A 20,320-nucleotide genomic window follows, 5' to 3' on the forward strand; every position below is an offset into this window, starting at 1 on the left:
ATTAGGATGTGTTTTTGTGGATTTATACCGTATGAATAAACACAGGGTGTTATTTGGTCATTGCTGTCTCTTGGAAGATGCATAAGACAGTTACGTGGGACTCGGATTTGCTCAAAAGCTTTATATTTGTCTTTCAGAAATTGGACCTACAATGAAATTTGGTTTGTAGCACTATTTTTAATTACTTCATATTCTTGTATTCAGTCTTGAGTAAATCTTTAATTTTAATGTGCATTTGTTCCTTAAATAACGTTTTCATTTGAAGGAAAATTGCTTAGGAATCCCTAAAGTACCGTTGTCTGTTATATTGCAGTCATAATTATTTTGCACAGCACAGAATGATGGTCTCATACTTGGTTCTCATTTCACAGTAAAGTTTTTATGCTCCTTTGTATTTTAGGCACTAAACTCACCGGGCATTTGGAAAACTGTATTTGCAGCTGTTCCTGGGCCTACATCAAAGACCTCAGTGGAGTGACAGCTCGAAGATGGGAGACCAGGAGGCAGGTGAACCCTTTCTGGGGATAGTGGCTGGTGGTGCCAGAGACTATGAAGGAGCTCTGCCCTCAGACACAGTGTCGCTCAGCGATTCTGACTCTGATGATCTGGGATTAGCAGGTGAAGCAGAAGTTGATACAATATCTCCTGATGAGCCATCTGTAGATGATGGGGATTACAGATCAGGGGAGACCCCTGACTCTTCAAACAGCAGTCACAGTTCTCCAGTCCAGCCGTTCCATCTGAGGGGCATGAGTTCTACGTTCTCTCTCCGTAGCCAGAGCATTTTTGATTGCCTGGAAGAGGCAGCCAAGTTGTCTGTGCCATCAATGCCTGAAGATAACGTTGTTGATGGGAGGTTTAAGCGTCCATTGCCTCCAACCACAGTTTCAGGTAACATGGTTCCAGAAAACATGGGAAAGCAAGCCAGACCAGTGCTGGCTCCCAAAACCTCTCCTGCAGTGCCTGACTATGTGGCACACCCAGAGCGCTGGACTAAATACAGCCTAGAGGGAGTTTCAGAGTCTAGTGACAAGACTAACAGGGCAGTGGCCATGGAATTTCTAGAGGGTTTGAAGAAAAGAGGGGAGGAACAAAGCTCAGCTACCCAAGATAGCTACACCCCGTACTTCAACCAAGACCCTTCCAGCTGCGGATCTGGGAGGATTGTCTTCACCAAACCAACTAAAAGAGGTGTTGATGGACTTGAAAAGAAAAGATCAACAGGGGAGGATCATAAGAAGCAGATGAAGACAGATGTGAAAGGAAAATCTCTTAAGAAGACTGATGACTTGAGGGAAGAAGATAAGGTAGAGCTGGGCCACTTGTACAGTGACAGTGGAAAGGCAACAGAGAAGGAGGAGTGCATGATGGAAGGGGACCAGAATCAAGATAAGCTGAGTGCAAGGTTTAGTGGTGCAGCTGAAGGGCCATCAGTGGAAACAGTTGGATTCCACTGCAGTAAGAAAAAGAATAGGAAAAATTTCCGATCTAAAGTAGATGATGAAGGGGAGGAGGAAGAGTCCTGAAGGATGAAGCACATTGGAGGCATCCAAGGACTTGTATTGTCTTGTTCATATTTTTACCTTTCTTTCTTTTCTGTTCTGAAAACCATGTCATAACTTTTTGTCCAACGATTTGTGTCGTAGCCACCAAGAACATTTTATATTGTTGGAAATTAAGCTACCTAAAATTAACTCCAGACTTTTTGTTCAGGAGAAATCTGTGGGTGTGGGATAGTTGCACCCTAGCAGGAGAGAATAAGGTATGCTTTGTTTGCTTTCACAGCTCCCTTAGGCTTGATCTGGAGCTGAAGTATCCAAAGAAAAAGAAGTGTTAGCTAAAAGGCTGCAAGTCTTCCTAGTAACTCCCAATTTTAAGAGTTGTTCCCAAATCCTCTGGAATCCTGGGGAAAAGGTGATGAGCTCATTATGTAGAGATTTTTAAACAGTGAAAATAAAACTTAGTCTTCCACAAGGCGTGGTTTCTCCTGGTCCTGTCCCAGGGAAGAAAACCTTTTTTAAAAACATCCTTCTCTCATTGCCATTGAAAGCACAACAGTACCCAATTATATTATGATGATATGATTATCCTTGATCTGCACATTTTTATGTCCTTTCCAGGGGGAGCTGCTTCCACACTGATTCTGTGAGTGGATTGGGGTATTTGCAGGAATGAGATATTTATACCAGAACTGGATACTTTTTTGTTCTATGTGATGCAATAAACTTTTGGTTATAGCTTGATTTCTTCATCTCTGAACCATGTTGAGTAATGCAGCAGTCGAAGTTTTAACAAATACTCAGTTTATTTGAGAATTATCTTGAAAACCTTTTAGTGTTACTCTAAGTTTACAATCTTGTTAACTTCTCCATCAAGTCCTGTAGATTCTAAAATTCACATTTTTAACATTTTCAATCATTTTTCAATTTATAATCCCCACATGGGTTGAATCATCTCATACAGTGATTCACATTGTAAGGAATGTCAAATATAGTAGTTTTATGTGCAATGCAGTAAATTTAATAAATAAGGTTGAAAGATTAAATACTTCGAAAGGTTGTATGATTTGAAACTCAAATTAGTTCAGTTCTGACATTCTGACATTTTATTGCCAGTATTCTAAATGAACCAACCCAATGGTAATACTTATAAATGTATTGAAAGATGACTTCTTAAGAATTTGTGATATTTCTTGGTAGGCTGTGCTTGCTCAAACCTGGAAGGGTATTTGAGGGGGTGACTTCTCTGAGGGGGGTCCATCTTACCAGTAATTGACTGGTAGTCCCAAATCACTTGAGGGGGTCTTTGTGTTTGAACAGATGCATCATTTGGCAGAACAAGCAGAAAACAACGTAAAATGAGCAGTTGTGCTCCGTCTTTTGAAATTCACCTTGTAAGAGCAGAATGAGTGTACAGTTGGATGCACATTAATTAAGGGGGTCATTGGTAGATGCGTTGGTTGTTACAGTGCATATGAGTGGGACGTAACAATTCCAAATGGATAGATTTTTGTTTCCAGTGGATAATTAGTGTGCTGATCACAATGAAAGTGGTAGCCATTTCAAAGTGGAAGCTGCTGCCTAGAGCAGGGCATGCTGGTTGTAAGATACCTATTACTTCTTAACAAGAAAACGTAGCTCAGTGCAGACTTAGTGGGTTTATGATTTGTGCTTGCCTAGGGTGAATAAACTGGACAAATGCCTGTTTTATGAAGCCGTTATAACAAGATTAATATCTGTTGATAAAAGACTCATTTCTGAAAGGGATTTTTGTCAGAGCTGAGATTTATTTTTTATTCTGTCTTTGGTAACAGCTTTTGTGCAACCTACATTTACATTGCATAGAAGCAATCTTATATGCGTGAGGAAATGCAGTTGAAGCTTGTCAGTGTAAGACAAGATACAGCCCAGTACTTCCCCGTTCTGATGCTGTTTATATCATATCAAAGAAATTGCCCCTTGAAGAACAGTATTAATTTTACTGGTGTATCTTTTCATACAGAATACTAATAAAGCCAGCAAGCTTTTGCATGCTAAAAAATGTACAAGCCAGTGTAAGTAATGAAAAAAAACCACAAACAGTCCAAATTCGTAGTTTGTGAGATAATTCTTGGTACACATTCTTGTTTAAAGTCTCCTAGTGACTTTTTTTTTTTCCCCTGACCTTTGAGAGAGAAAAGTAAAATGTAATCAGAAAACCACTTAGGTGTGGATGCAGCATTCCATGCAGTGTGGTACAGGGCAAAGGCTCCTTTACAACAGGAAGCTGGCAGCAGCCACGATCAGGCATTAGATAAAAAAATCAAGTGGCTGGGGATCTGACTGTGGCAGAGTCACCCACTTTGTGTTTGGGAAGTGAGTGCAAGCCACTACACACTTGAGGATCAAGCAACAGACTTCCAGTTTCTGGGAATGAGTGAGGAGCTCTCAGTAAGGAATACCAGCAGAGGAATACCTCACAGGAGCCAGCGTGGGAAGAGGAGACTCTGAATGCAGTTGTTTAAGGGTTGTAGGAACTCCAGGAACTGTATGGATTGTAATAGTTCAGTATCCCAGGCCCTTTCCTGTGGAAAATATTTCACGATTTCCTTTCTAAGCAACTCAGAAGTACAAGCTTGCTTTCTTGGCCAAGGAAGGGGCTTGGTTTTTAGTGCATAAATGATCACCCTTCCAAAGGGACCCTCCCTTAAACAGAGAAGTGTGGAAATTGGCAGTGATGACAATGGATTGAGGGTGTGGTATTTGGAGAACAGAATGCAGATCGTATTTGGAAAATAAAGTGGTAGAGTCACCCTGGAGGAGAAAGTTTTTAGTGCTGTCTGTGGAATGGTGTTGCAGAAAACCACTCTATGAGCAGGGGCAAAGAAAGCCCAAAAATTGAAGGAGGAAGATCAAGAAATCCTCAGTGATCTCAACCATTGACAGTGCTGACTGTAAAGGCTTTGAGAGCTGGCCCTTAGGACTTCATGAGATCAGGTTTTTACTTCTGCAGTAGTTCAGTTGGACAAAAGGTTTAATCTGAAGAAATAAGAATAAATTTAATTATCGATGTATGCGATGTCATTCTCAAACTGATCTGCATGCTCTTCTCTTTCACTTCTTTCTGGCAAAGGCCATTCTGTGTTGGCATTCATCACACCTAATAGAGTTGTAAAAGTCATGTGTTTGTTTAAAAGCCTTAGGAGAAAGGGAACATAACAGCAATTGCTTACAAAACTTTAAAATGTTGGAAAAAAGATACTGTAGATTCTATTACTTTGCATTTGATCAGCAAATGATAAACACAGGTTTATTTTTCAGCTGTTTAAGTTTCTGATTTTTGTGCAGTTATGGTATTAAAATGCCTGGGGAGCCTGCTACAGGATGGGTTTTCCTACTGAATGCTGATAATGAAGCAATTCACATAAGGGTTTTATAAGCTTCTGACAGAATTAAGTAAAGCTCGAAGTTAGCTCAAGTCTGAGTGACCTGAGGTCTTGTCATGTCACCGCTTTGTTGAATTATCCAGTTACTTCTTTTTCCCCTGTAGTATATAGATATTCAGTTTATGGGTTTTGGAGGGTGTTTTGTGTAATAGATAGCAATAGGTAGATATTGAAATAGATCATTAAGAAGAATATCCAAAATCTTTACTGTTTTGGATATCCTGCAGTGGCTGAGAAATAGTCTTTTTCTGTCTAATATTCTAAACTCCAAACAGAGGAACCCTGGGACACTGAACAAGATCCTTAAAACAAAGTAGAAGACTTGCTCAATTTTTATTTTTTATGATTACTGTTATCCATATTAAATATTTTGGTAATACTTCAGTAGGACTATCTCATTGACTCAAGAAACCCCCTCTGTGGCAAATAGATACTTGTTTATGTGCTTGAAGTTGGGTGAGATTATTCTGACTCACAGTGACAGTCCTTTCCCCAAAGCTTCTAAATGTATTTTGCAAAAGGTGATTTTTTTCATTTTAAAGTATTAGTATTCTGTTCCTTGCTTATATTCCCATTACTTCTAGGTATCTCCTTATGTGGTTATTTTCCAATCCTTTCTTTCCCCTTGCAATTTTTTTAACTATATTGTTCAACTGTATTAATTAGCTTATCCATAATTATTTTCAATACTTACAAGAATAGTTTGGAGCTGGTTGGGTGCTCAGGAGGTTCTTTTTGGTTAAGACCTCTGCCACGGAGGAGATAACAGCTGTACAATAACAAATCTACAAAATAGGTACTGATTAGATACGTTCCCCTTTTTTTCTGAGTGTATTGCATTATCTCAAGCTGGCACAAACTTACTAAAGCATTACTTGTGTGTTCCTGTTGGACCTGTATAACATGACTTTTTTCAGGAAGCCATAAAATGGATAAGAGCGGGGAGGGAAACTGTAACAGGAGTATTAAGATAAGGAACTTTCAGCAAGGCCAAAATTACACTGGAGAGTGTAGAGATAAAGAAAACAATAGCAGTTGTGCTACATAGCACCTGGTAATGCTGAGCATTTTCAGGCTGATTAAGAAATGTTTGTTTATATTTCAAGGGTTTGTCATCAGAAGCGAAAGACAGAGTTTCCTGCTATTATTTGCGTTTCATGATTGTATGTTAGACGCTTCCCTTTGAGATGCTGGTACCTGGTATCTGAGAAAATTAGAAAAACTGATGTCCATGAAGATTAGGTCAGATTAGACAGAACAGGGCTATTTTCCAAGCTGACAGTTTTAAAGAAAGAAAAGGTTAGGAGAAGACTGGGGGGGGGGAGGGAGGAGGGGGGAAAGATGAAGCATTTCGTTCCAGAAGCATCCTTAACAAAGGAATTAACCACTTTTAAAGTAAACTACCAAAGAGAGCAAGAAATGCTGTATTCCCTTTGCTCCTTTCTACCAGTGGTCAGAAATGTTTCTTTACATATGTATATCACCAGACAAACAATAAGGAATGTGAAACCATCATACAGATCCATTTCTCCTTCCTTTTGTCCCTAAATAGGGTCTGCCAAACCGCTATTAAATGAGAAATATGTTGAAATCCTAAAGCTGAAACAAATGCCTATAAAACTATTACTTACCTGGGCTTCCAGAACTTTAAACCGTTTTTCTTGTTCTTTCAAGCCACTAAAATATTTCGACAAATTATCCACTCTGTGGAAACAAAGCAGAACACACTGAGCGAAAAGGAAGAGCCATGGCCCCTCGCTGCATTCTGTGCTGCTCAGACATCCCAGAGACCCTTTGTCCTTTTGAAGTGTTCCAAGAAGTATTTATTGGACAGAGCAGCATCTCTGGAACACTCTCATGTACCTGTTGCTCAGGGACTCATAAAATGACACAAATCACAGCAGCAATTCAGCTTCTGGTGAGGGCCACTTAGCCCCAGGTGCTGTGGAACTCAAGGGCAGCAGAAAGGAGCCTTCTGTCTCTTCAGCCACTCCTGTGGCTCTCCCACCTGTACCAAATGAAAACTGATCCTGGTGTGAAAACTGAGGCCACAATATTTTCTACCTACACAGGAGAGAGAACCCACTTAAAATTTACACAAGGTTTCCTTTTTGGGAACTGGCTTGATATTGAAATCCATTTTTTCATGCAGTTTAAAGGGATTGTGTAGGGAACTTCCACATAGTGCCTCCAAATCATGGAATTATCCACATGCTTTCTGCATCCTTTACCTACCACTTCTCCCATCAGTTCCTTATTCTTAGCATCTGATTCCCCATAGGCTTGGCAAATCCCTCTCTGGTTTCTCCTAGCTACTTATTTCGAAGTTTCCCTCTTAACAGATTATGTTCCAATCACATCTATATGAAAAACCTGCTGCTGGGCGGGTCTAATGCATTTTTAGGTTGATTCAGTGCAAAGTTCAAAGAATCAGTTTCTGAGGGTTTCATAAGATTTCAAAAACAGCGCTACCACCTAGGAGCAAAGATAAAAAGCCATGGGTTTGGTGATGTTAATCTAAATCTTTTCTCGTCTCTTTCTGGCTCTGCTATACCTGAAATACTGGGAAGCTGGAAAGATCCTCACTTTTCCACTCCAAGTAACCTCACCTACGATGTACCATCTTTAAAGCATTCTGGCTTTAAAGCTAGAAAAGAATATAATAGTGCCTTTTGTTTGAAAACAATTATACACATACTTATTGCTTTTCTGAACAATTAAACTCTCACTCCTGGGGTTTGTCAGTGATCTGCTTATGAGAGTAAAGCTTAAACCAATATAATCATTCTAAATTATTATGAATTGAGGGTCCATGTAAATTAGAGGGATAAGAATACATGAGGACACTATTCTGGTCTCCAGCTATTCTATGAGTTAGATGGAGGTTTGTTTTGAAAGAAAGAAGACAGCACAAGAACATTTCCATGGAACTTTCTTCTTATGGTAACTTTCACACCCACTGTCCCTCTATTTGAAGTCAGTTTTATTATAAGAGGAAACAGCTGGAACAGGTGTTAAAAACTTTTTTAAAGAGTGCTCTGCTGTCTGGCTTTCTGTATTGCCTTAGATGTTTGTTTCCCCTGCATATAACTACTTTGTGTCTCACTGAAAGGTTTAAACCTCTGAATACTAACTTGGGACTTTAGCATACTAAACCAATTTAAGTGGCATTCTTAGTAGGGAGATATTTTATAGAAGTACATAAATGGAGATTCAAGTCATGCCATAAAGCCATAAATATTTGTTCTTCTGCATCTGTGGGCTGAGGCTAATTCAAGGTATCTTAACCTTTCATTCAGAAGTCTAAGCCGTTAAAAAGTCTCATTCAAAAGCCTGTGTTGCATTGCATTCCTACAGGGGATGAAAGTACATGTGCTGCAGCATAGCAAACGAACTGTTTTTCCACCATTTCTTCATGAATTTAATTTTCATTAAACCTGACTGCAGATTTGGCTGGAACTTACAGGTCTATAATTGCACATACTTCAAGAGTGACAAAAACTCTTCTAGTAATGTAGTGATGGAGGCCTCTCACATTTTTTCATGGACTGTGTATTTCCTAAGTGCGTTCCAGTTGGACCCTTCGTATAAGCTTTACAAGCACTTCAGTGTTCGTCTCATTCAAAGCTGGACTTGCAAGTTACACTTACTATGGGTCAGAATAACATACTTATTAGATGTGGCCTTCAGCCTTTCTTCATTGCTTTCTTTCTTTTCTTGTTCAAGGTTTATGAGATAATGTTCCTTTTGCATCAGCTCCCATGTTATGATTTTTTGATCTAGGCCCACTGGAAGATCTCTTTCTGTAGGAAAAATACATTAAGAGTTATATTTAACTCCCTTTTCTGTTCTACTAGCAGTAAAGGCTGATATGCTAAAGGAAAGTGAAGTCTTATTGCAGACCCTTTGTAACTGCAGCGGTCATGTTATGAAAATGAAGTAAGTATTTCATACCTTTTTTTTCTTGTGATGGCAGGCAGGAAACCTTTTTGCAGTTAGATATGACTCCTGAATTTTCTAGAGAACAGCATAACCAATTTTTTGTGTTTCATTTAAACTCATCTACAAGCCTAATGGGTGTCATATTTTAGCCCCAAAGTATTCAATGAGCTGAACTTAAAGTGCATCTGCGCTTGTTCACTAGACCAATTATAAACAGGAAGGACAAACTGTGAATAAATCCCTCCACCTTGAAACAGAAAGGCTGGTGTTGCTGTCCAGTGTTCAAGCCAACAACAGACCTAAACTTCACACGTGTTTTGAATGGAACATAATAGTTTTGCATCTTCCTGGTAAAAGGGCACACTTGCTGCATGCTCCATGTACTTGCTTTCTTAGGGGAAAAAAGGAATTCTTTTCTTTGAAGAATCTCCAGCAGCACGCTTTGCTAGCCAGAAGGAGTGTGTCTGACAGGGAGCTTAGTTAGGGGGCTATGAACTGGTCTAGTCTGAGAGCAGTTCTGCTCCAAAGCCTATCATCACCCTGTGCATGAGGAGTAAACAGGCTTATTATGAGACACTACCAAGTTTGCCATCATGGTAGAAAGCCCCTTCTGTATTTATCTGAACTTCATCTGCCCTTTTCATTATAACTGTTAAGACACCATCATTTCTCTAAGAGTGCTTTTTCTCTCTCCATGTCTCTATATTGGGAAATTCCATTGATCTTGGTAGATTTTTAGACTTGGTATTTGTTTATAGGGTTACCCATACTTAATAATTATTAAAATTCAGGAGCAAATGAAATAGCTATTCTTTAAACCTATCAATTGCTTTATTTTCAGAAATCAAATCCCTTTAACCTGTTTTATATTGTAATAACTATGATGCATAAAGAAATGCATTGTGGGAAACTGTTTACATTATAAACCTTAATTTTTCATTTGTCATCTCCTGGCACTCTTTGTTAAAAATAAAGGGTCAGGGTCTCCTGTTGCCAGATGTTTGTTAGCAACTCACCCAGATGGGTTTTTTTATGTTCCATTTTGTTGAAGAGTCTTCTGAGAACCAGAGTTATGTGGTTAATAATGATAAATGGTGGTGCTAAGGCAGGACGGCCGTGATATTCCATAATCAGGTTGTAGCGCTGAACTTTCCAGAAGATGTCTGTATTGCCCTGAACAACTTGAAAAGTATAACTGTAATTGGAGGGGAAAACAAAAGTATATAACTGTTTTGACCACAACAAGATAACGATTATTGATACAAACTTCAGTCCCATCTTTACCTTAAAAAAGAAACAGCAAGCTCAGCAAGTAGTGTTAATTCCATCTAAAGTTTGTGCAAATTCGTAGGTATTAAAATAATTGCAGTTGCAGTCTTCAAATGTTAAAAGATATATTTGTTTCGTTTTGGTTTTGTTGTGTTTCTTTTTTTTTTTAAAGAAAGGTAAATCTATTTCACTCAGAAAAGATCAGCAAACATACCACATCAGTCCTTCAACCAAATGAATCATTATTAGCTGTGTTGACAACAAGCATTTCCCTTATGTGCAAATCATCCACTGTTAAGTCTGCCAAGTTTATGGCTGCTTTGCACCTGCAGACTTGTGTTGCAGCACAGCCAGGGACCCAGACCATTCTATGCATGCTTAATTGATGTTTTAGCAGTAAAAGAGGCTTCTTTTCTTCTTATCTTCAATGTGGCTAGAGTGAGGATGATGAGAGCTTGAGCTATATGATCACAGAATTCTGCCTATCAATCCCCAAGTAGTATTTATGAGGAAAATTGCAAGATGAGTAGCCAACAGCAATGTAGTAAATGTGGGCATTCACTTAAACCTTTGCATTCTCTGTCTTGATACTTGGTAATATCTCTTACCTGAACATTGCAATCAGGAGATTCATAAGCAGGACATTTGTGACTAGTAGAAAGATGACCAGCAGAAGTATGACAAGCCAGTTGGCATAGCTATTAGGACACGATGGTGTGTTCTCCTGCAGAATCTGCAGTGGATTAAATGTGCAGTTCCTGGGATATGTTCGTGATGCTGCAAAGGAAGATAGAGAAATAAAAGAGTAGTTTTGACAAATCCTACTGCCACATGTTTCTCATAGTGTGGGGACAAAAGCTTTGCATTTTGGTGACCAAGATCTCTGATTTTCAGCAAAGAACAGCAAGAATTACAAATTGTTCCTGAGGTTTGAATAATGCATTTCATAGCTATTTCAGTGCAAATAAAAACTGAATTAACACCTCTAAAGATGTCTTTCTTTAAGAACTAGTGGCATGGATGGATGTGTATATTTTGTACCTTTACTGTTAAAATAGAAATCAAGGTCAATAATGATACTGATTACTAAAATGAGATTTAAAATTGGTTGCATGTGAGCACTAGAACAATTTTGTTCTGAATATTTTACAATCATCAAAAGCTTAAACCAAATATTGTGGTAGTATTTTTGTACTGCCCTTGTTGACTACTAGCAGGACCATAAATATGAGACTCTCTTTACCTCAGCAGGGCAGTTCTTTGATTGCTTGAGCTACAGAACTTTCTTGCAGTTGAAAGATCGTTTGTGTGCACTAACATCCAATGTCTTTAATTTTGAGAAAATGTAATCATGTTGTGTACATGAAGAGACATTGCTTTATCATGCAATACATTTGCAACCCTAGGACAGTGCAGACCTCCACAACTTGGCTGCTCATTTAGTGGCAAGATGGCTGTCGTAGATGTTTTTTTTAGTAGCATTCATCAAAAAGGGGATTGTATTGAAAGGACTGGATCCTTTTTAGACTAGTTTTGAGTTCTCAAAGTCAAACCACCTCTGAGTCTGTGTTCCCCTACATTCTTGTGTCTTCACAGTTCTTATGCTGGTATGTGCATTAGAGGAGAAAACTCAGTAAAACTGGGATTGGGGTTCCTTATTGTAAATTTAAACTGCTTTGAGTATCTGAGCTTGCAGTCAAGTCTAGGAAGAACATCTGGTTCTACTGCATCAGACTAGGGGCCTGGTGCTGTAGTCTGTTTCCAGCTATGAATTAAATCCACAAACTTGGAGTAGCATAATGATATTTACTTTTTCATTTTCCATTTTTTCCCTAGTAATTCTTTTTTCAGCTGCCACAGATAACCCCAGGTCATACTCATTAGAGCATTTAGTTATATCAAAGCTCACCATGGCTGGAACTGCTTTCACCTTATACTTATCTACACCGAATTTCATTTGATGATTTAGCACTCACGGGGCTCCTCTGCATCTCTTAGGTGTCAGTTTTCATCTTTACTACGCAGTGATGTAGTTTTGTCAGCAAATTTTGTTCTCCTCATTACCCATCTCCTTTTCCGTGTGTTTCATAAAGATGTTACACAGAATAAGTCCCAGAGGTTCCCAGGACAAATTACTCCCTGCAGGAAGCTGCCCATACAATTGATTATTTTTTTTTTCTCCATTTCTTTTAGCCAGTTATCTATCCAGGTGAAGACACCATTTGGAATTTTAATGGAGAGAAACACACATTTCTAGGGAATGTTACATATGACCTTTTTCCAAATGAGGTGAATCCTATTCCAGAAATATTTGTTTCTCCAATTACTGTAATGGAAATAAGAGTGACTGATTGTGCTGTACATGCTTACACTATAGGCTTTTGAAACTAAGTGAGATGAAGCACACCCCTGCTCTCTTGTCTCACTCAGACTTTTTTGGCTTTTCTAATTTCTTATTAAGCAGAGTGAACATGAAAGAATACTTACCAGTTTGCTTCTGTGTATGAGTGGGGTTTTTTTTGTTCCATTTATATTAATCTAAGTTTGAATCCTACTTCATTATTGCCACTGACATTTAGCACTGTTATTCTGGCTAAATGCTGTGGTGTTACTTCAGACTTCTTTGGGAGATGACCTATTATGTATTTCACCTGCTTGCCTATCAGAAATGTTGCCTTTGAACTTTTATGTCTAATTATTTCTGTGTCTTATGATTATTTTTATGTTGTTTTGTTTGCAATGTTGCACATAAGCAATTACTACCTTTATTTGATTTGGGCAGCTTTATCTGCAGAGTAAATAAATGCTCTAGAGGAATATTTATTCTAAAATGTGTTTGCTTATGGGCAGAGCAGCACTGTTTTAACACTGTCACGTTAAACTACTGCCAAAATGTATGGAGGTGCTATTATTTCAGTTTACACAGGGTTATCTGGGTCAAGGTAAACTGGATGGAAATGGATGGAAGTGAAAGGAGGTATGCCAGCCTTTAAAATTGCAAATCCTTGTGTGATTTCAGAGACTTTGTCTAAATAGGCCCTACCCTTATGATCTCTTGTACTTCCACAATGCACGTTATCTCTTTGAAAATCTACTATTTATGTCATAGTAAGGTGAAAACTTTGTCCTGTAGGACTAAGATTAAAAAAAGGTAAAATTAAAAGAGACAATACTTGGAAGGAATTCTATGCTCTAATCAGAAGTGTGCATTAAAAAAGGCCAAGTTAGGGGGAAAGAAATTTCCTTACTGTCTATTTCATCCAGTGGAATCTGGCCAAATATCTGAAGGTAGGGACGATAAAGCACCCTTCTGAATATCCATTCCACTTGTCTGTCATCGGGATGAAGTAGAGCTTGAGTTGTCACACCATAGGCAATGAGCCACACACTCAAGAAGAACAGAAAGAAGAAAACGTCCTTCATCTGAAAAATAGAGGGGGTGGGGAGAAAAGGAGCAGTGACTGTGGTGTCATAGTCAAAGAACAGTGGTCTTTCTGTATGAATATGGTCCCAATAATTCTGTTTCTTTACAAGCTTGTTTAGGTTAAAGGAGGTGGAATACGATACAGTTCCAGGCACAGAATTCCTCTCCTGACCTTGCTGTTTTCGTATTGTTCTTGGCCTGTAATAAGCATTTTTCTTTGATAGCTCATTTAGATAAAGACATGTTTTAAACTAAAACCTTGCTTTCCAATCATCTAACATTTAAAAATGAAACACATTTTATCTTTTAAGTCAATCTCACCGTATCTTTAAATGCATATTTTCCATGAGATATTTCAGTGCTATGGACTGCTTTACTGCCAATTACAAGAGTTCTGCTGCAGCAGAGAGTCCTGGTAATTGATGAATCCTGCTCATTGATGAATACCGAACCACTGAGAGAGCAGACAGCGAAGTCTGCAAGGATCAGGTTGCCTTTGTCTTCAGTTTTCAAACTAAGTGATGCATCTAAAGGATTGTTTTCAGGTCTTCCTGCTTTTAAACATTGTGTTTCTTTACAGGAGCAGAAGTAATTGAATCCTAAAACACTTACTTAAAAAAAAATAATCTAATATGCATTTCAATTGCAATAATTTTTCCCTGGTGGAAGAGGAACACTTCATCCCCTTCCCATCTAATCTGACAGAGTTCATTAGGGACTGTACATTCATTTCAATTAGATTATTGGATTGTACAGTTACCCAAAAGCATAGGCGTTTCAGACCTCCAGGATGCTACTTGGAGTTCTAATAAGAAACGGGGTCTCTAAACCAGGCAAGACAGTCTCTCTGACTTTCATCAATCTCTTTTGTTTTCTGGATGATTTAAAATTCAGCAATGATGCATGACTGTAATTGTGCCATACTGATGTGAGAGTGGTGGCAGGTATGGATATATTGTTTTCCTATCTGCAGTCTCTCTGTGAACGGGCATTGTTCTGGCATTGTTCTGACATATTAAAAGCTACCAGACCTGTTTCAGCAATTCTGTAGCAAGGTTATGAAGAAGAAAAACAGCAAGAGATCATCTTGGACTGCTTCTCTGTTTGAGTAAAGGAAATGATCTTGCTTGTATTCCCTTGATGAATCTTTTAAAAAGGTTTCCTCTACTGAAGTAATTTTCATTGTTCTGTCATTTGACGTAAGGTTCAACGTTGAACTACCAAAGCTAAGGCATTGTGTTGGCTTGGATGGGGGGAATATGAAAGGTCTCATGTTGTGGTTTTGTCTAGGCTGCTGTTTATGTTCTTATTTGGATCTTCTCAATCCATATGATATCTTGTGTGACTTCAGATGCCAACAAAGTAGACATGTCAATGTATTCGTTCAAAGCCCTGGTTTAGCTTGGTATGCGGCAAAGGAAGAGTTAGGAGCTGTAGGTCTGACTTGTTCCCTTACAATAGAAGTATGCTGGATAATGATCAAGAGTAAATATTTATTTGCCATTTACCCTTTTGCTACTTCAACCAAATGTCATGTTAGAATTCCATTTATTGCATTTGTAGACAAATCCAAACAGCTTGCTAGTTATGTTTATTCAATGTATAGGCTTGTTTAAACTGTAGAGCTTTTACTGAGTTCTGCTGTGAGTCACAAATCAAATATTTGTAACTCTATAATAGCACTTACAATTAGATGAACTCTATTAATCGGTTAGCATGAGCTAATTGACCTAGAGGATTAACTTGCCTAAATAAAAAGCTACTTCAATATACCAATGCGTACCCAAGCACAGTAGCTGTAGTCCCAGTGTCTCTTTTCCTGCAGTAGAGTGGTAATAAATAAAAATATTTTGTCAACATCTTCCAGCATATGCTTACAAAGTACTAGTATGTTTTCATTGTAACTTGGAGCTAAAAAGTACAAGTAAAAATAATTCCTGTGGAAAATTTTTAACTACCCTTTTTCATGGATTCTTTTTTTTCCACTGTTGTTGCAAAAAACATGATCTGTTTCCCGAGGCAGAGCAGAGTCAATCAGTGGAAGCCCTGCCCTTCTGTGCATGGCCTGTCATCTGTCTTTCCTCTGGATACAGACAGCTTAGGAAGTAAGAGGAAGACCAGTAAGTCAAAGATTCTCTACTCTCTGTTTGCCAGATCTGAGTATAAATTATTAGGTAAGACACAAGGATTAGTAAATTTGGACCAACTTATTACACTACAGAGCTCTTTAGAGGGATCTATTTCAAACATTGCATCTAATACTCAGGGTACTATGCAAAATAACGAGCATTAAAAATAGATTATAAACTGATTTCCTTTCTAAAGAGAAGATTTCCTACTCTCCATTTCTTAGAAGGCACAGGTATTTATCCAAGAGACGCTGCACTCTTACCATCCTTTCCACAATTATGATCTTTGGTCCAAGTTGTTTGTGAATTGCAAAAATATGTATAAGTCTAAGTGTAAACACCATAAAATCAATGGCAAGTATTGTACGGCCGGCTTGGAAAGTTGAGTTCAGCATCCTGCAAGAACACATGAAATGAAATATCAGATCTCTGCAAATACTGCTGAGAAGTATTTTCTCAAATACAACACTAAGGTTCAGGGCACAGCCTACTTAGGAGAAGGTTTTGGGGCTGTGGTTGCATAAGCCTGTAAGATGAACTTGGCATAATATCTGTAGGTTGATGAGAAGCAGCCAAAAGGTGGAGGAACACTGTTTTCTCTCTCATGGCTTGAATGAGATTTATTAAAAAATAAAACAAAAACATTACAACTTGAGTAAAAGTGATTTCCAAAAACAAACAAACACATAAAGCAGAGCTTTTCAGTACATGTATTTGAATATATCAGTATGTCTTTTTTTGGTCTCTGGAGTAATATCTGTGATTTCAACAGAATTTTAGAGGCTCCTATTGCAGAAACACATATCAAAGTTTGTAGAAATAAATGTCACAGCCTGTCCTCATGTGCACATGAGACACTGATGTCAGCTGATATACATAGCCCTTGCTACTGACTCTGTCCACATCACATGGAGCAAATATTTACCTGCAGGTTACCCCAATTATGAAGAGAAAGATGGCCACCATATCACATTTATTCCAGTTATCCTCCACATACAGTTTAAATTTTTTTATTAAATTTGTGTCTTCATCTGTATAGAAACTCTGAAAAAGGGAAATAATCAGTTATTGACCCATTTCACTATTTCATTGTGAGCTTTAACATAACACTCGTTTCCTTTCTCTCTTTCATTATAGAAAACAAAACCAAATTCCTAGTGTAATAAGGAAAAACAAAGCTTGAAAACGTAAGCTCAGTTTACTATCCTAAAGCACAGAAGCTGGATAAAAAAGAAAAAAATACTTTTAGTCTTGTGGTAATAGTCTTCAGAATTTTTGAGGCCTGATTTAAGATTTTTACAGAAGAAAATCTTTACTCTAAGGGTGTCGAGGCACTGGAATAGGTTGCCCAGGGAAGTTGTGGTTGCTCCAGCCCTAGAAGTGTTCAAGGCCAGGTTGGACAGGGATTTGAGCAATCTGGTCTAGTGGAAGGTGTCCCTATCCATGGCAGGAGGTTTTGGAATCAGATGATCTTTAAGGTCACTTGCAATCCAAACCATTCTATGATTGAGTCAGCATTCAAGCTGTTAAACAATACAAGAACTTCCAGGCATAGTTCAGTTTCTAGATATTGCTATCTAAACAGCACGAACACAGATTTGCATTTGTGTACTGAAACTGTCAGTAAGGGCATATTTGATTATTTAGACAAGGAGTTGGGTTTCTTAATTGGGTTTTAGCCTGGAAATCTTCATGTTTTACAGGTTTATAATTAAATGTTCTTTGATCCAGATATTTTCCATGTCCTCCTCTAGTTATAGCCTTGCTGCACAATTTCAGATACATTGTAATAAACAAAACAAATTGTAATAACTAAAACAAAGTCCTCTGTTCCTTTTGCTTAAATAATGAACACCTATTGGTTCTTTCAGAGTGAACGATTGCAACTGCATTTTTTCTGTCTAAGGAGCAATCACAGTTGGCAACACACTAGCAGCATTGTTAACACATTATTTCAGTTGTTAAACCGAGGACACTCCAAAACCAGCAATGGGAGTGTAATTGAGAAGGGTTTTGAGGGTTAGTGGGTTTGTTTTTTTAAAGAAAAGCAAACCCAGAATAGATCTGCTAATGTTTTGCATTGAGCAGTATTTTAGGAAAAATGCTAATAATTTGAATACATTAACTTGAGTTTTTTAAAACAGTCCCCAGTGGGGAAGAATCTCTTGAAAGGATGTAGACTTGTCTGCTGTGTTACCAGGTGTAGACTATAACTTCCAAATTACATTATTTGTAGTGGGAGGACCTACCTAGTTCTGGGGAGGGAAATCAGAAAGCAACTTCACAAAGTGAAGAATATCTGAATGTTGACAGCTCAGTTGACTTGGCTACAGCTGGAGTTGGATGGAAAAAACAGAGATGGAGCTATAGGTTTATGTGGTGGAGGAAGAGCTTGCTCTGGGAGAGAGGTGAGATGTTTTGGATAAGGTAAGTTCTGTATTGTTCACCTATGTAAGTCTGCACTTGACACTGGAAATCTTCAAGCTTGTACATTTATACAGATTGCAGATCTATTGAAAAAATTGCTGCAAGTTCTACTGTGTTATTTCTAAGGTGATGTAAGTCCCTTACCTGTCGGATCTCTTCCAAGACAAGGGTAAACACCCAGAAGTATAGTATAATTTCTTTAACAGATGGACCCTCAGGTGGAGGTGGTTTAAAGTCCAGTAAAAGGACATAAGTAAATAGAAACAGAAAAGCAAAGTACATTATAACATTCCCCATAAATACTGTTACAGGGGCACTCCAGAATTTTCTCCACCGGATAAACATGAATGTTGCCCACGCTGTGTTTTCAGAAGGGTTCTGTTTTTCCAATTTAGCATTTCCTCTGCAAGTGGAAAAAAATATAGGCTTGTGACAATTTCCCAAAATTAGTTCATGGGAATAGGCTCAATATTATTCTATATAAAGCTTCTTGTAAGAGGCAGATGCTGGGGGTGGCAAAGAGGAAGGCTGTAGAAGTCAGAGCAACCACATTACCATAGCAGAAATATTTCAAATCAAAAAGAAGGTTTTGAAAAACAAAGTCACATCAGACTTAAATGCACATTCTTGTTATTTCAGTTTAATTGTATTCATTGGTAATCTCATTCTGTTTCAGGATGTACTGCAAACACTGCAAATATCCAAGGAGAGGGGGAAGGGGGCTAATTACTTTTTATCATCCCAAATAATAGGAAAGAAAAGAAAATGGCCAATGTAGTTTGTGAGACAGTTCCTAATTAATTTGATTCTAAAATTTTCTTGCAGTGTTTGAATGCCAGAAGTTCTTGTTGTTGTTGTGATTTTAAACTTTTGACACAGTCTCAAAATGCTGGATCATACTAAGCGTGATCCAGGATCATACTAAGCATCTTAACTATCCTTGTTGGAGTCTGATAGAACTACTGAAGGAATACTTTAGTTCTTTGCACAACTGGCATCTTGCCCTTTATGATTAAATTAGACTAAGTTGAAAAAAAAAAAAGCAATGTAGAAGCCTTTTAGCAAAAAGAGTTGACCTCATAAATGATGTATTAAGGTAGTCTTTGAGTATTGTGGAATTATGCAAGTATTTTGGTAACCAAAGGGAAATTTGACCTGTAGATCTACAGTTGTTTTGCTGTGTTTTGGAACATGAACTGGTATCTATTGGCAATGGAAATTATCCTGTGCAGAAAATGCAAGTTCCCTGTATTTGATAGCAATTTGATCTTAGTGTGAGGATTTGTTTCCACGTAAAATGCTCTCCTGTGTAAGCTAAGGATGTTATTGGATCTTTAATCTGTGATTCTGACTCTGAGAGGTGTCATCTCCAACAAAGAATGTGCACACTAGGGTATGTTTTCAATTTCACTTCACAGAAAATAAACAATGATTCTTTACTGCTTTTTAATTTCCTCTGACAGTCTTGCTAATTATTAAATACATTTGTTACAAGGAAAAAAATTCTCCTTGCAGCGAATCTTTTCTATGTGCCTGATTCTGTACTATCTCTTAATTTATGACATCATAAGATACATTCCCACGGTAACAGGCTAATATCATAAACAGATAATTGCAGTTTTACTGTAAGATACTGAAATGGATCTGGGAGGGAGAGAGCCTCCTTGTTAAAATAAATTGCGAAGATGATAGCAATTGGAACACACAGTGTAATGACCAAACCATGCTGCACTCAGGATATGGGAGTGCTTTATGATATTGCTTACAAATAGCTCCCAAGAGGCAGATGCTTTTACACCTATTTTATAGGTTAGGGAGGGAGAGAGAAGAACTAATGATTTTCTCCAATATACCAGCAGTTAAATGCCAGAAGTGAAAATAGAACCTAATAACTCTGACTTGGTCCAGGACTTCATACTGCAGATGATGCTTCCTCTCTTTACCACTGTTCACGTGTTTATGAAGTTCTCTTTAAATCATGGGCAAGCTTAGTGCAAGTGGCTATTTAGCACTATTTAACCACTTAGAGGGCTCTGTACCAATCAAAGGCTGTTTATCCTGACTTAAGTCCTTGTGGTCTCCCAGGTTCTGGCATGGGGTGTGTGTGTGGGGAAGAGGTATAGGGTGGGATCAGTTCTGAATCACAGATCTGTGAGTGGTCGGGAACAACAAATTCTCTATGCTCAGTCACTCCTTTGTGTGATG

At 38.2% G+C, this 20,320-nt stretch overlaps 2 protein-coding genes across 5 annotated transcripts in view; one reads left to right on the forward strand and one right to left on the reverse strand.

Annotated features, from left to right (window-relative positions):
• Positions 1-2,243, forward strand: part of TSSC4 (tumor suppressing subtransferable candidate 4) — a 4,597-nt gene extending 2,354 nt beyond the window's left edge. For all 4 annotated transcript variants that reach the window (XM_027888725.1, XM_027888726.1, XM_027888728.1 and 1 more), the window contains one exon: positions 401-2,243. In XM_027888725.1, the coding sequence (XP_027744526.1) occupies positions 489-1,526 (1,038 nt within the window). In that variant the 5' untranslated portion in view covers positions 401-488 and the 3' untranslated portion in view covers positions 1,527-2,243. The remainder of the gene's footprint in view (positions 1-400) is intronic.
• A 2,065-nt stretch (positions 2,244-4,308) lies between these two features.
• The window catches only part of TRPM5 (transient receptor potential cation channel subfamily M member 5), a 39,882-nt gene continuing 23,870 nt past the window's right edge, over positions 4,309-20,320 (reverse strand). Inside the window, exons 15-24 of the mRNA XM_027888724.1 lie at positions 18,260-18,518; positions 16,614-16,732; positions 15,952-16,084; positions 13,384-13,558; positions 10,744-10,912; positions 9,883-10,061; positions 8,595-8,727; positions 6,556-6,628; positions 5,619-5,709; positions 4,309-4,638 (exon numbers count right to left, since the gene is read on the reverse strand). Of these exons, the coding sequence (XP_027744525.1) occupies positions 4,538-4,638; positions 5,619-5,709; positions 6,556-6,628; positions 8,595-8,727; positions 9,883-10,061; positions 10,744-10,912; positions 13,384-13,558; positions 15,952-16,084; positions 16,614-16,732; positions 18,260-18,518 (1,432 nt within the window). The 3' untranslated portion in view covers positions 4,309-4,537. The remainder of the gene's footprint in view (positions 4,639-5,618; positions 5,710-6,555; positions 6,629-8,594; positions 8,728-9,882; positions 10,062-10,743; positions 10,913-13,383; positions 13,559-15,951; positions 16,085-16,613; positions 16,733-18,259; positions 18,519-20,320) is intronic.

Source organism: Empidonax traillii, unplaced genomic scaffold, assembly GCF_003031625.1.
Source record: "Empidonax traillii isolate 1590-97213 ecotype Southwest subspecies unplaced genomic scaffold, ASM303162v1 scaffold245:size1430315, whole genome shotgun sequence".
Classification (NCBI taxonomy): Eukaryota; Metazoa; Chordata; class Aves; order Passeriformes; family Tyrannidae; genus Empidonax; species Empidonax traillii.